Genomic DNA, 12,793 nt, shown 5'->3' on the forward strand with positions numbered 1-12,793 from the left:
CATCCTCTATCGTCCCCTTCTCAAATTACAGCCTTCTATTCTGAAAGGCCTCAGCTTCTGCATGCAGGCATCCAGGGCAGTTAATACACCCCAATCCATTGCTCCTTTAGGCTGAGTTCTGGTGGGGGGTGCTTGACCTGCCCTCAGAGGTGAGTGCTAGGGGAAAGTTTTCCCATCTTGGCTGTGCATCTCTGAAATAAGTTCCCTAGCCTCCCTGAGCCTCTGATTCCATATCTATCAAATAGAATCAACTATAACCTCACAAGGATTAAATTAAATAATGCAAAGCACTTGAAAACCTCTGGGACATAACTGGAACTCAAAAGATCATTTTTAAAAGATGCACTTGCACATTGAAGAAGCCCAGAGAATCCCCTCTCTAAGTGCACAGTGATTTTAAAACATCGACCCTGCAGAGTTAACTCTCAGCATTTTCCTTGATGTTACTGAAGTGTTGAGCAGGGCAGGGCATTCCAGGATACAAAGGAGGGAGCCTTCCCCTCATGGCCAGGCCCAGTCAAAGCAAGAACAGAATCTAAAATAGTTTCTCTGGGAAAAGCACAGGCATCCTCAGTCTATTACTTATTAACTGGCTAGGGTATTAAGTGGACCCACTCAGCCTGAAAGTGTTATTGATTTATATCTTGCCTCATTCCCAAAAGGGTTAGAAATAGTTTATAAGACAAAGTAAAATACATTAAAAAAAAAAAAAAAAAAAGAGATAAATGTCTGAAAAGCTAAAGTTTCACCCCAAATTAGGGGTCAGTTAGAATGTATGAGTCTTCTTCATGGTTCTTAAAGTAGACCCACATAGTTGACCCTAAACTTCCTGGTGGCCAAAGAGAAACACACATGGCCTTAGAAATAAGATTCAGAGTTCCCATGTGGAAATGTTATACTAATTTCTCAGGAATAGAAAGCTTTCAGTTTGAAAGAAATTTCCCATGTCAGTCCTCTTAAAGAGGTCACTTTGGGACGTAGTGAACACCAGTCTCAAGGCCATCCCTTTAGAACTCAATAGAAGATCTCTCTGGGCTCTGTTTACAGCTTACATCATGTGTGGGCAAAGCATTAAAGTATAGCTCTGAGGAAATAGGAGCCAAGGTGGGCAAGATACATGTGTATAACCCACAGCTTGCTGTGAGGCATCTTCATCTTCCTATGGAGGTATAAAACCAAGAATGTTCTTTCAAAGTCTTCCATTAATATAATTTAAAGTTAAATTTTTTAAATCAAGTTTTGTACTGGAGTATAGTTGATACACAATGTTGCATTAGTTTCTGTTCTACAGCCAAGTCAGTCAGTTATATACACTTATATACCCACTTTTTTAGGTTCTGTTACCATACATGTCATTACAGAGTACTGAATGGAGTTCCTTGTGCTATGTGTGCATGCATGCTCAGCCACTTCAGTCGTGTTTGATTCTCTGTGACTCCATGGACTGTAGCCTGCCAGGCTCCTTTGCCAGGCCCTCCTTCAAGGGATCTTCCCCACCCAGGGACTGAACCAGCGTCTCTTATGTGTCCTGATTGTCAAGTGGGTTCTTCACCACCAGCGCCACCTGGGAAGCCCTCCTTGTGCTATACACGGGTTCTTATTAATTACCTACTTTATATATAGTAGTGTGTATATGTGAGTCCCAATCTCTCAACTTATCCCTCCCTCCTCCTTCTTGTTTCAGTTAAGTTTTTGATAACGATTAGGTGATGGAATATTTGAGGTTCAGATGATACTCTGTCAAGAACCTAGAATGCAGGTTTAATGATTAAGTCCAGGCTGATACATTTAGAGATGAGGGGAGCAGAAGCAGTACCAGTGCAGACTTCGGCAAGAATGCTCCATGTGTGATGGTCTATTTCCCACCAATAGCAGTCAACAGACCTGGGGGTAGAATTCAGCCACACCAGTTCAGTGCCTGGGAGGATGAAAGTTAGGCATGGAATCTAGCTGATCTAGGTTTGGATCCTGTCTTCCCTGGCTGGAGCCTTTGGCAGGGCCATTTCCCTTTGTCAGTTTCTCTTTCCTTATTTTGTAAAAGGGGGATGACACAGTGAGCTGTCCCCAGGTTATGACAAAGAGCAGATGAGACCACGTGTGTAAGAGGCCCTTGCACATGGTGGCCTCTCAGCAAACATTTATTAATAATAACACAGAAGTGTGGCACAGGCCTAACAGATAGGTGACAGAGACAATGCAGGAAAGATAGGTAGAGTTCTCTTCTATCTTGTTTTAAATATGAATATGGCTTTTTTCTTCTGGCAGGGGAAAATGCAATCCCAGATAATAATCACCCATTTTCAATTATATTTTTCATAATCTTTCTTCCTCACAAAATACAAAGCAACATCAGTTTCTAATCTCCTCTTTCATTCCAGGAACTGTCCCCTAGGCCACCTTCTGATGCCATCTGTGTATTTAATGGCCAGGGCTTTGTAGGGAGCATAAAGGCACCTGGTCAGTGATTAACCAGGTAGAAATAAAGGCTGGTATGGCTGGCTTTTTCAGGAGTCCTGACCCATAAGGTAAAGGCCACATAGAGGAGTCACTTGAGTGTCTCTAAAGGCAGCAGCAAAGACAGAGTCTGGGATCTTAGGATGGCAGTTTGAAGCCACTTTGAACTGAGTCCCGCAGGGTAAGTTCAAACATCAGCCAGGCATACGAGTGCCATGGGTTGAGCCAGCCCCGTTGCCTAGGGCTGCCCCCTCCCTGCTCTCCTTCCTTCCGGACCCTCTGAGCCTCCTCTGTGTCCATGAACTCACTCTGCCCCTGAGAATATGAGTGTCCTTGCTCCAACCTTGCAATCTCCTGCTTTCCTGTGAAAACAAGTGTGAATATTACACTCTCTATAAAGGAGCCCCACCCCCACACTTCCCATCAGCATGGGGAATAATTTGTTATTCCAATTATTTTGTCTGTCTTCCCTGAATTCTAGGCTTTTGAGGGCAGGAATCAAGTGGTGATCGCTACAGATCCCCAGCACACAGCACAGTAGTTGGCACCCAGCACGTGGCCCACAGGAATGTGTTGAAATGAGTAACTTGGAGCCTTTGAATGGGTTCTGGATGCCACAGCGTTTTTAAAAGGGATCATCAGTATGTACACCTATGGGTGATTCATGTTGATATATGGCAGAAACCAACACAATATTGTAATGCAATTATACTCCAGTTAAAAATGAATAAATTTAAATTTTTAAAAAAGGGATCACAGAGGCTGTAACCTGTGGCTGAAGGTCATTTCTCTCCACCACCCCATCTTGCCCCATAATGGGGCTGGAGTTTGGGGAACGAGGGTCAGCCTGGGTGGGGAGCCCTTGTCTGGAAGTCAACACAGCGAGACTCATCAGAAAAGAATACATTACCTGATCGGGGCCGTGGAGTTCTCCAGCTTCCACCAGGCCTTGGGGGGGTTGAGGTAGCGGCACCACAGCTCCCAGTCAAAGCCCTGGGCCGCCAGCGGGTACTCTTCTATCTCAAAGTTGTCGTATTTGATGTTGTCAAAGGATGGGGAGATGATCCGTTTCCGGTTCTCCTTAATGCGGGTGAGCACGGGTTCAGCCCTGGGCAAGGAGGAGGGGGAGGGAGGTTGGCACCTTCTATAGCTCCTTCCCCTGCAGAAGGAGGAAGGGACTGCTGGCTCTCTCCTCCTGCTCTGCCTCCCACCCCCACACTGCTGGGTTACACGAGGCTGGACTCCTCATTAAGTGTGAAGCAGGCTGAGCGGACAGATTCTCAGTACCTTAGATCCTGATGTCTGCTTGGTTTCCTTTACTCCATTAGAGGAAAAAAACAGAAATCAAGACTCAAGAAAGAAGAAAGAAGCAGTTCTGAGTTCCACGGGAAGCTTTCAACTTGGGCTTTGATTTTGCTAAAATTCAGTGTGTTACCCAGGAAGAAAAAGCAGATGAGGACCGCAGACACACGGAGGTGAGAACAAACCTGTCTCCACCCGTCATGCGGTGCTTCTTCAGTCCTTCCAGGCATGCCACCCCCACCCCACGCATCCCCACTGCCCAAGGAGAAGTGAGGGAGGTCATGCTTCCACAGAGTCCAGAGCCCCTGTGGGTACCAGGCAAGTAAAATGTTTGCAGACAGGAATGATAAGCTTCTCATTAATAATGCATTTGTTGCATAATTGTTTATTCAAATCTGCTTGAAATAGTAAGTGTCCCTCTCTTCTCCTGGCCATAAATCCAATGAAAATGCTTTCTAAACAGTCACACATGGCAAGCAGGGACTTCAGCTATAAAAAAATGACTGCATTGCAGCCTTAATTCCGACCTGCTATGTCAAAGTATGCTGTGTGCATGCCTGGTGTTCCCTCCTGCCCAAAGGCCCTCCTCACTCTACTCCGGGGAGGCAGAGGGTGATGCTCAGAGGTCAAGAGGGACAGCAGACCCCAATGCCACGAGGCATAGAGGCTAAGAAGGCGGTACACTTGGCCATCCCCAGCACCCGGGTCCCCCCACGCCCAAGCTCTCTGCAAAGCCACCCCCAAGTGGCAAGCCCTTCACCCTGCCAGGATGTTGGCATCAGATGCCCTGTCTCTGTTTGGCTGAAGCCACTGAGGCCTTGCCCCACCCAGCACCCGAGCAGCCCTGGTCAGAGAAAGAAAGGTGTTCTAAGACCTAGTTTTACCAGTGGAAGGAATCTGAGATTTTGTGCTACCTCTGATCTGGAATCTGGAGGGAGTCCAGGGTACTTAGCTCCCTTTGCTCTCTTGGTCTTGGCCCTGTCTGTGGGGCTGGGCTTTAACTCACATCTGGTCCAGCTCCCCTTTCCCAGGGGTCACAGCCTGGCCCTTAGTTGGGCTGGAACTCTTGCTGTGCTCCGGGCATTTACTCTTGTCTCCTAGAGGACCACGTCGGCCCTTATGCCACCAACCCTTGAGACACTGTTGTTGATCTGTTGATCCCTGACTCTCTCCCACCCTGAAGGGCCAGCCTGGTGTCCTGGTTACCCGCACACTCAGATGCTGACTCCTTTCCCCCATCAGGACTGAGATCCCAGTGGGCTCTGCACCCTGGACCACACTGGGACTCATCCTCGGCTGCCAATGGGCACTTACCAGCCCACACTGAACTCCACGTGGGCATCAAAGAGCGCCACCACGGGGGCAGTGGCGGCCCTCCAGCCGCTGACCCTGGAGCGGATGAGGCCTTCCTGCTTGCTGTGCCGCACGACCTTGATGAAGCCTGGCTTCTGGCCGTTCACCTTGTCCACGTATTCTGTCAACTTCTCCTTCAGCTCCTCTGTGAGGGAGAAAACGCAGTGTTAGCATGATGAAGACGTTCACCCTTCCAGGGTGAGCTGACCCCCAGAGAGAGGCAGGAGGGGCCAGTCCCCTCCCCAGGTCTTCCTTGGCATTCCCCAGGATGGCCAGCACAGCTCAGCTTTGAGGAGAAAAACAGAGATGAAAATAGTATTTATTATGCGCAGCGACACGAAGAGGGTCACCTGCTTCACACACGTGGTGCATTTAACCTTCACAACAGGCCCTTGGGAAAACGCAGCTCCAAAGGTTGGTCAGTTTGTCCAACCCCCCGAAGTTATGAGTGGGAGTTCAGTTCAAGCCAGGTCTAATGACCTCAAAAGCCCCATTCTTTCTCATCTGTTCAGGGTCTTCCTTCTTCCCCAGTGCTCTCCACCAGTCCTCCCCAACCCCCAGAGAAAACTCCATGTGCAAAGATCATAGCTCGGGACCCAGTCCTTGCCTGGAACTCCATCTTTCCAGGAAGTGGATGACCAAGAGCTGTGTAAGCGGTTGCATCGATTTGTTGTTGGGTGTCCCTGGGCCTGGCTAAACATCCAATTCCCCTGCATCTTCGTAACTGCATATGACCCCGCAGCAGCAGAACAGGGCAGCACGTTCATTGTGTTTTCCATAGCAGCTCAGGCTCTATGACACCTCCCCCCCCCCAGACGGTGGCCTAAGTGGGCCCCATTCACCCACTTCCAACCGCAGCACCTCCCCAGGACTTGGTTTCCAATGGCCCCTCCTCCCATCTCCCCAGCCTGCCCACGCCCAAGCTCCATGTCAGACCCAGGTGGGCTGAGCCCCGCCTGTCCCTTGGGGCAGTCTTGGGTCTTGCTGGACAGGCGGCCTGCCAGGAGTGAGGAAAGGGCAGGAGGCAGCGGGCACAGCACCTGGCACATGATAGGCGCACCTCCTGGCGGGAGCACAGGGTCGCAGAAAGAGGACAGCACTTGGAGTCAGCAGCATAGCATTTTAATTCTATTTTTCATGGAATCAGCCTTGTGACCTGTTATGAACCAGTGCTTGATGTCCCTGGGGATGTTCAGGTGGAGTGAATGTACTTTGCACATGGGAAGGACATGAATGAGGGGGTGAGGATTAGAGGGCAGACTATTATGGATTGAATTGTTTCTCCCCAAAGGCTTTGGTCTAACCCCAGACTTCAGAACACAACCTTATTTGGAAATAGAATCTTTACAGATTTAATCAAGTTAAGACAGGTCATTAGGTCCTAATCCAATAGGATTAGTGTCTTTATATTAATAAAGGGGGGAAATTTAGACACAGAGACAGACTATACAGAAGGAAGACAGGGTGGAGAGATGCAGAGATGGCCATCTAGCAGCCAAGGAACATCTGAGGGTACCATAAGCTGTGGAGGAGGCCTGGAACAAATCCTTCCCATATTCAGAGGGAGCACCTTGATTTTGGACTTCTAGCCTCCAGAACAGTGAGACAATACATTTATGTTGTCACCCAGTCTGGGATGCTTTGTACTCTGCAGCCCCAGGGAACAAATATGGTTGCTATGAGGATTAAATGGGAGTGACACTTGTGAAAAGTGCATAGCACTTTCTCTCCTGTTCACAGTTTCCATCATAGTGGAAGTTATAAAAGCTGGGGGAGCTGACTGTCCCTGGAAATCAAGGCATCCATCTCTGACTGACAAAGCCCTCTTCACATGCTCTGGTCCAGGACCACTTCTTCCTGTTCTGGCCTGTCCCCAGCTCTGAAGTCTGCAAGCAGCAAGGCCACGGGAGCCAAATAGGAGATACAGATGTGTGCTGTGGCCTCATACCCAGGAAAGGCAACAGAGCACGATGGCTACTGCTGGAATTGGTAGCAGGTATTGGTTTCAAGTCTTTTACCACATGATGCTGGCCAAACAAAAGGCTGGGTAAGATGTGGCCCCAGGCTACTTTTTGCACCACTGCTTGAGTTACCATTAAGGAGGTGAGAAAACTGAATCTGAGGCAAACAAGCTGAGAGGGAGGCAGACTTTTGTGCTAGACAACTACTCCCTTGCTCTGTGATCTTGGTCAAGTTCCTGGGAATCCCAAGACCTCAGAGTTAGGACTTGGAAATTCATTTTGAACCAATTACCCATCTAAGGTTTGAATCCTCTCTGTGGATCCAGATGAGTGATCATCCAGCCCCTACAATGACAGAGAACCGTATACAATCTATTCCAGATATTAGATTTTTTTCCCCCTTTTACTCTTTAAATGCCACAGTTCCTCAACCTTCCACTCATTTGGGGACCATTGAGGGCAGATCAAGCCCCTCTTCCACGTGATAACCTTTGAGAGCTGAAGACCATCCTTGAGTCCTTGCTGTGAATTTCTTTAGGTCAAATGTCTTTAATTCCTTCTTGTATTTCCTCATCTCTTGTAAGTTCAAGTTCTTTTATCATGGTGAACTTCTCCTAAAAATGTAAGTTTTTCTCTAATGTTTTTAAATTACAAAGCTAGAGTTGGCCTATTTTTTTCTGGCGCAAACTGAGCTGTATAGACTAGAGGGGACTAATCAGCTCCCTGAATCTAAAATTGAGGTACCCATTAATATCATCATAGCTTAAGGTCACATTAACTCTGCCTACTCTTGACACAAATTTACCTTACTAGAAACATATACTTAGATTCTCTTCATGTGATGCTGCTGAGTCAGGCCTCCTCCATCCCATCTCTTCATGGATGCAGGCGTGAGTGTATGGATGCAGGCGTGAGTGTATGGATGCAGGTGTGAGTGTATGGATGCAGGTGTGAGTGGATGCATACATGTATGCTTGTGTATGTGCGTATGTGTACTCCAGTGCTCCGAGTCAAAACAAGGATCTTTCATTTACACCCCTTTAATTCAATCTTTTCAAAGATTTACAGCACTTCTCTGAAGTCTCAATGTTTTCTCCCCTTGATTCTGTCATCCAATGCTTTGTTATCTAGCTCTACCAGCTTTCCAGCTTCTGCAAAAGTGATGAGCATATGGCTTTTGTTGTTGTTCAACTCATCCTTTCAAACAGTGTGACCCTTGTCTGGGGCTAGGCTCAGTGGGGGCTGTCAGGCATTCTCATTCAGCCCAGAGAAAATTCAGCTGACTTTTGGGTCACATCAACATGCTGTGTGGCTCGCTCTGGCCAATAAGAAAATGACCTTGTGCTCTCCCACCAACTGGGGAGGCCTGGGCATGCGGCTGTCTCAGTAACGGCAGGAAGCCATGGGTACAGTGGCATAGGTCAGCGTACTCCTTACACATTTACAAGTATTCAAGCATGGTTGCCAGGAGGCCTCTTAAAATACATACTGTTTCATCATCTCAAAGGTCCACTCTTCATGGATCCAAAAAGGATCTTCATAGATCTTACATAGAGCTCACAAAGCCTGATGTTTGGACTTTTGGTGGTGGTCATTAAGTGGTGAGTGCACACAACTTGGAATGAGACTGGGCTAGCACCAAAGCACCCCTCTCCCTGCCCCTAGGGAGGACAGATCCCTGGTCTCCTTCCCCACTCTTAGGTGAGGATACCTGCCTGTGGGGACCACTGTCCCGGAGGTGTTGATGGGACAGGGCTGTCTGTGGTCATTGCCACCAAGTGATGTGCCACGAACCCCGCCTCTCTGAATTCTCATCCTGGGTGGCCGCTTTGCACTCTGACTCTCAGCTGACCCTGGGACAACAGAATGCAGCCAGAGGGTCCCTGTGAAAAGTCCAGGCCGAGGCCAGGCCTGCAGCTTTTTCTGCCTTTGCTCACTTGCTAAGTAAGGAAGCTGGCCTCCTAGAGGATCAGCAGCCCAGGGAGTCCCAGTCATTTAGGTCATCTCACTGAGGCCCTACAGGTGTGAGTGAGGCCATCTTTTTTTTTTTTTTTTGCCATGTTGTGCAGCATGTGGGATCTTAGTTTCCTGACCAGAGATCAAACCTGCTCCCCCTGAAGTGGAAGCACCAAGTCTTAACCACAGGACTGCTAGGAAAACCCATCAGGGATATTTTATTTTATTTTTATTTTTAATGTGGACAATTTTTTTTAAAAAGTCTTTATTGAATTTGTTACAATATGGTTCTGTTTTATGTTTTGGTTTTTTTTGGCCCTGAGGCATGTGGGATCTCATCTTCCTAACTAGGATCAAACCTACACCTCCTGCATTGGAAGATGAAGTCTTACCATTGGACTTCCCAGGAAGTCACATGTATGGCCATCTTGGATCCTTCAACCACCAGTAGATCGCAGTCACATCAGTGATCCTAGCTGATCATTGAGCAGTGACAAGCTGGGCTTATTACAAAATCATGAGGCAGTGAATGGTTGCTGTTTTAAGCTATGATCTTCTGGAGTGGTTTCCTTTACACAAAAACTAATAAAATGGGATCTATTGTCTTGGAACAGTGCTGGGTTTAAAATAAGATTGTGAATTCCTGATGCAGAGGAAATGAAACCAGACGCAGAAGAGCCAGCTTAGAAGGTGGCAGCAAGAGATGAGAAGGCTTTGCTTCTTGTAGGAGTTGTCTGCCCCTTTGTCCCTCTGAGCTCTGCTAACTGTTAACCAGAATAAAGATTTCTGGTGGACCAGCCAGGAAAAAAGATTCTGTTCTGAGTCTGTTGTATCTCAAATATTAGCTATTGATTGGAAGAGAGGATTCCCTTAGCCCCTACCAAACAATTGCTAATAAACAAATTTTTAAAGGCCTGAAATACCCTGGACAACACTGGTTCAGTCTTGGCAGAGTCCCTTTACTTAATTAGATTTTCATGTTTTCCTTTAAACTTTGCTAACTGCCAAAGCAAGAAAGAACAATATAAAAAAACATTTTGACTTGTGCTAGAAAACTATTGTGTAAGATATTGCCTATTTTATAGATACATGGAATACCTCTCAGAGCTTAGCTCAAAAATACATATAAAGAACTTGAGGTTTTCTTTATACTTAAACACAAACACATAATCTGTTATGTTTGCCTTTTTTGCCAAGCCTGCTAGGAAGCTCAGAGACAATATAATGACTAAGCGCAGAGTTCTATCAGCATTTTTGCTTCTCTGCTTTTGTTAAAGCTTTAATTTTCAAGTTGTGGTCTAAAAGCTGCACTGTCTTTTACCTTTGGTAGCCACTTTGTTTTTTGAATTATCTATAAATAATTTTTATCATAAGTGCAGGACAGGAGTATAAATGTGGAAAGAAGGGGAAGGCCATACTTCACGTTTGTTTTAACCTGTTGGGAAAGTGGAGGCAGGGAGTCTGCTCTCTGTGACTTTGTCAGATGTGAACTCAATGGTAGAGCTGTTAACTCAGCCGCCAGTGTTGACAGAGGAATACAATCTGCACCCTGCATGGGGCCAGGTGTCCTCCTGCTTGTGTTGCTCCTCAGCCTCTCCTGCTGTCCGCAAATCCCTGCTCTGCTGACATCTGAACGACCTCTGCTCATCAGCACTCCTGGAAGCCGTGCTGATGAAACAACATTCAGCTCTTAGGAGGTCACAGGCCACTCCCCTCCCTCCCCAGCCCGTGCCTCCTCTTGGAGCCAGCTGACTGCAAGCTGCTATTCTCCCCCTTCAGACTTAGATGCCAAGTGAAAATGCAACACTCACCAGGCTGGTCAGACAGAGCCCTTTCTTCCCTGCCTATATATGCCCCTTGTACTGCTAAATAAAAAGCAATTAGCTCCTCAGAGTCACCCTAAAAGAAACATAATGCAAGCTGAACAGAAGTCTGGTACCAGTGGCTGTTAATCTGATTTAAAAACCTAATGAGATACTCTTTATCTCTAGCATAAAGGAAAATAAAGGATCAGGACACTGACGTCCAATGGGGATTCACTATGAAAGATGGCTGCACAGGCATCCTTATAAACCAGCCTGCCCAGCTTTGCCATGGAGAACCAGGTCCGGCTCCTCACCCTTCTCTCAGTGCTCAGACAATCATTTCTCTTGTCTGCTGGAGGTTTGGGAAAAGGAAGAATGAAGGGAGAGGCCACTCATTCATTCATTCAACAAACACTGAGCACTCGCTATGTACCAGCTATTGATCTGGCTGCTATGGCTCTAGCTGTGAACAGGATCGTCTGTAAAGAGCTTTGATTCTGCTGGATGTTTAAAAGGCATGTGCTGTAGTTCACACAGAGAGGGGACTGGGTAGAGATGGGGAGAGAGAGAGGGAGAGAGAAAGGAGGGAGGGAGGAAGAGAGGAGGGAGGGGTGAGAGAGAATGAGGAACAGGAGAGGGAGAGATTCTCAAAAAAGAACTCCGGGCACTGATTCAGTGCTCCCCGAATGACTGGGCCTCCTGAGCCTGAGAAGCAGTGCTCGGAGCAGTGGGTGGGCAGACAGGGGAGCACAGGCTAAAGTTAGAAGACTCAGATTCTGTTACTTTCCTAGCCCAGTGGTTTTCACCTGGGGGTGATTTTGCCACATTCTCACCCCTTGAGGGGGTATTTGGCAGTGTCTGGAGGCAGTTTTGATGGTCACATCTGGAGAGGGTGCTACAGGCATGCATGCCACTAAACATCCTACAATGCACAGGACAGCCCTCCACAATCATAAGTTTTCCAGTTCAAAGTGTCAGCGGTGCTGAGTGTGAGAAACCCAGGAGGGCTCTTAATGAGTGGAGGTCCCATTCTGGAAATCTGAGCATGCGTGAGTTTTCAAACTGGCAGCTCTGGTCCTACATCTGTATTTCTTTGGTCTGCAGGGCAATCCTGCTTGGCAGAAACTGGCTGGAACCAACTAGGAGCTGCTCCTATAAAAAGGGCTCGGTAACAGGTATAAACTCCCTATGAGATTCCGACGGACGGCCAAGATTGGTAACAACTGAAATAAATGAAGACTAGCTTTATAACCGGAGAAGGCAATGACACCCCACTCCAGTACTCTTGCCTGGAAAATCCCATGGACACAGGAGCCTGGTAGGCTATAGTCCCTGGGGTCTCTAAGAGTTGGATATGGCTGAGCAACTTCACTTTCACTTTTCACTTTCATGCATTGGAGAAGGACATGGCAACCCACTCCAGTGTTCTTGCCTGGAGAATCCCAGGGACAGAGGAGCCTGATGGGCTGCCGTCTATGGGGTTGCACAGAGTTGGACACGACTGAAGCGACTTAGCAGCAGCAGCTTTATAACAGATGGGAAAGGAGCCTCCTCTAGAATTATGTGTGGTTTCAGCCCACAGCAGAGGGTTCAGAGTCTGAAAGAGTCTCCCCTACAACCTTGTTGGATAGTTGTCCTTTTCATTCTCTCAAACCCATGGGCTCCACCTGGCTGCTTTTGATTGCAGGCCTTTCACTTAGCAGTTGTTTTCTCTACATAGTCATGTTTGGATCAAATGCTTTGGACAGTCCTCTGTAGGTCCCTCGCTGCCCTCTGCTCAAGGCACACTCTTGTTTGCCCTCTCTCCCCATCTGTACACTTTCATGCCACCTAGTCCTGCCACTAGCTCAGTGCTGTCCTCCAAAGCCCAGCCTAGACTGGAGTTGCCACCGCCTCCCTCCAGTTGCCTGGGAGGGGTGGGTGAACACCCCACTGACAAGTGCTAATAATTGCTAGTTGCCA

At 47.5% G+C, this 12,793-nt stretch overlaps 1 protein-coding gene across 1 annotated transcript in view; it reads right to left on the reverse strand.

Moving 5' to 3' along the window:
- The window catches only part of GALNT18 (polypeptide N-acetylgalactosaminyltransferase 18), a 343,041-nt gene that overhangs the window by 102,256 nt on the left and 227,992 nt on the right, over positions 1-12,793 (reverse strand). Inside the window, exons 4-5 of the mRNA XM_065944890.1 lie at positions 5,071-5,254; positions 3,365-3,562 (exon numbers count right to left, since the gene is read on the reverse strand). Of these exons, the coding sequence (XP_065800962.1) occupies positions 3,365-3,562; positions 5,071-5,254 (382 nt within the window). The remainder of the gene's footprint in view (positions 1-3,364; positions 3,563-5,070; positions 5,255-12,793) is intronic.

Source organism: Muntiacus reevesi, chromosome 9 (assembly GCF_963930625.1).
Source record: "Muntiacus reevesi chromosome 9, mMunRee1.1, whole genome shotgun sequence".
Lineage (NCBI taxonomy): Eukaryota > Metazoa > Chordata > Mammalia > Artiodactyla > Cervidae > Muntiacus > Muntiacus reevesi.